The sequence below is a fragment of the Nicotiana tabacum genome, chromosome 4, assembly GCF_000715075.1.
Source record: "Nicotiana tabacum cultivar K326 chromosome 4, ASM71507v2, whole genome shotgun sequence".
Classification (NCBI taxonomy): Eukaryota; Viridiplantae; Streptophyta; class Magnoliopsida; order Solanales; family Solanaceae; genus Nicotiana; species Nicotiana tabacum.
The window spans coordinates 141,069,382-141,072,127 of NC_134083.1; the positions used below are offsets into that span (position 1 = coordinate 141,069,382).

Genomic DNA, 2,746 nt, shown 5'->3' on the forward strand with positions numbered 1-2,746 from the left:
CCTATAATTAAAAAGAAAAACTTTCTATTAAATAACTGAAATTATATAAGAAGAAAGATAAGTTAAGAAGAAAGTACCTTGCATGTTCTTGAATTGTGGTCCAGTTCACCACAAATGATGCATGTCATTCTAGTTCCCCTTCTTGATGCAACCCAATCTCCTTGTCTCTTGTTAGCCTTATCGTGCTCCCTATTTCTTTTGACTTTTGGCCTTCCAACAGTTTTGGCAAGTGGAGGAGATTCCATAACATGTTCTGGTAATACTTTCCAGAACTTTTCACCTCTAACAGGTATCAACTTGGCCCTATATGTCATCAGTTAAGCTTCCTTGCTGTACTACCAACTAATTTCAGTCATTGGATCCTCTCTCTTGTATTTTAGTGTCGTGATGGAATAGGGGCATGTGATGCCAGTCAACTGCCAGGATCTACAAGTGCATTTCTTCTCCACTAGCTTCACTATATGTCTATCATCACCCTCAGAAACCTCATAGCCAGTTTCACCATTGAAATGAACAGTACATAAGTTGGCTACCTTCAAATAAGCAGCATACAACTTCATGCAGTTAGGACTGAACTCACCTCCCCATGTTCTAGCTTCTTCTTCCGTCTCTCTCAACCTGTTCATGACCTTGATTCTAATATCCTCGAGCATCTTCAGGATAGGCTTGCCTTTTGCTTCTAAGATCCAAGAGTTGAAGGACTCTGTAAAAATATTGTCCACCATCTGATTTTTGCACAATGTATCAAAGTATGACCTACACCAATTCTGTGGTGGATACCTAAGCAACTCCTTGGTAGCATCAACAGACAATTCGCCAAGATTCTTTAGTTTATCTTTAAAGTCCTCCTCATAAGTGCTCCAAGCAGACCACCATAGGTATTTCTTCATCTCTCCTGAAATTTTGATCCCCTTACTCCAGTTGGCTTCAATATATCTCACACAAAACCTGTGATTTGAGAGAGGGAGGACAGTTTTTACTGCTTCCAACAGACCCTGCACATGTAAATTTAAACAGAATTAACTATATAATAATTTTAAAAATAAATGGAATATTCAGTTAAACAAAATCATAAGTTGTACCTTTTGCATATTAGACATAAAGGTAATACTGGTTCCATCTTTCAGATTCAGTGAGTATTTTAGCAGTTCCAGAAATCATGTCCATGTCAAGGTGTTTTCCTTGTCAACTACAGCCCAGGCCAAGGGGTATAAATGATTCATACAATCTTGTGCAACAGCCACCAATAGTTGCCCCTTGCAATGATTAAGAAAGTCCCATCTAGTCCAATGAATGGTCCCAGCCCTTGTTTGAACCCCACCTTCATTGCATTGAAGCATATGTACATTCTAAGAAATCTTCTTTTACCTTCAGCCATGGCATCTTTTGATAAATTGATAACCACATTACTACCAGGATTGCTCTTCCTAATCTCATTTGCATATGCTTCTAATCTGTTATAGTCATCTAAAAAGCTTCCTTGCAATTGCTGAAGTGCTATCCTCTTAGCCCTTTTCAATGTGGAGTTATGTTCATTCAATGAAAATTGATTTTTTAAATCTAGTTTCATATCCTTTATCTTATACTTGGGGTTATTCTGCACCTTACTCTTGAAATATTGAGCTAAAGTTTTTGTTTTGGCTCTAGGATTCTCAAATGCATCTTCACAGTTGTGCTTTGTCTTCAATGTTTTTATCTTAAAGCCAGGACCCTTCTTATCTTCAGAGATGAGGTATACAAAAGGGCAGCCTACTACACATCTATACCTTACTCTTATTTTATCACTTTTTTTAAGCTTCAGAGGTTTGGAATTTGCAATAGCATAGAAGTTCATGATTTTTCTGGCCTAATCCAAGTCCTTAAATGTCATAGACTTATCAAGCTCTTTGTAGTGAGTAGCTTATCATTAACTTCTTTACCCTTTTGCATCCTAAGTAACTCTAATTCTTCAAAATCATATTTATTAGCATCTGAACCATAATCTGAACTTTTATCACTATCAGATTCACAATCAATACCTAATTCACACTGATATTGATCTGAAATTGGCTCTTCGTGGTCCCCCATATTGAAATATCTATAATATAGACATGGAAGAAAACATAGAGGGACCAGATGAATAATTTAACAACTTTGACAATAAAATATTGAACATACATTAAATTACTGCATATAATATAGTGGAAAGAATAAAGCACACTCTTTAAGAGATAAAGCACTTATTTCTGTCGATTTCAAAAACCTAATCCTACCACAGTGGAAAGCAAAAAGATATTGTCTTTAAGAGATAAAGCACATGATTTTGTCAATTTCAACAACCCAACCCTACCACACCATGATAAAATATGTGAAAAAGACACTTGCAGCCAAAGACGATGTAGACCTAGGGCACAAATTGACACCACATAAGGAAATAACAAAGATAACAAACAAAAAGAGTACCACACCCACATGCAAACACTATACAATATGCTGCAGGATCAGAAATACCAGCACATGACAAAACCCTAGAAAATTACAAAACAAATGGATTAATCCCTTTGTTCGAGACAGAGACCCAATAAATGGAAGGAGAAATTACCTAAATATCTTCAGATGATCTTCAATTTGTGTTGTTAAACCATGCTCGATCGTATCATCCCCTCAAGTCTCAAATCGCCTCTGTTGGAAGAACAAGGTTTAGAAATGGGGTTTGGAGGTTGTAACCAAAGTCCTTTTACGTTTTTAGGTCCTATATTTGGTGATA

The 2,746-nt window shown here is 36.5% G+C and overlaps 1 protein-coding gene across 1 annotated transcript; it reads right to left on the reverse strand.

The window, feature by feature from the left end:
* Positions 1–335: 335 nt before the first annotated feature.
* LOC107816462 (uncharacterized) lies at positions 336–2,067 on the reverse strand. The gene is made up of 3 exons (XM_016642184.1): positions 1,920–2,067; positions 1,226–1,719; positions 336–995 (listed from the first exon to the last, which is right to left on the reverse strand). The coding sequence occupies exons 1-3, from the start codon at positions 2,065–2,067 to the stop codon at positions 336–338; spliced, it is 1,302 nt and encodes a 433-aa protein (XP_016497670.1).
* Positions 2,068–2,746: the final 679 nt, after the last annotated feature.

Bases quoted from the DNA above. Each gene is read 5' to 3' on its own strand.
- LOC107816462 (XM_016642184.1), bottom strand. From the start codon at position 2,067: ATGGGGGACCACGAAGAGCCAATTTCAGATCAATATCAGTGTGAATTA. The intron at 1,720-1,919 runs GTAAAGAAGTTA...TCATCTCTGAAG, and splicing joins GTTACTTAGGATGCAAAAGG to ATAAGAAGGGTCCTGGCTTT. The intron at 996-1,225 runs GTATGAATCATT...TTACATGTGCAG, and splicing joins GGTGGCTGTTGCACAAGATT to GGTCTGTTGGAAGCAGTAAA.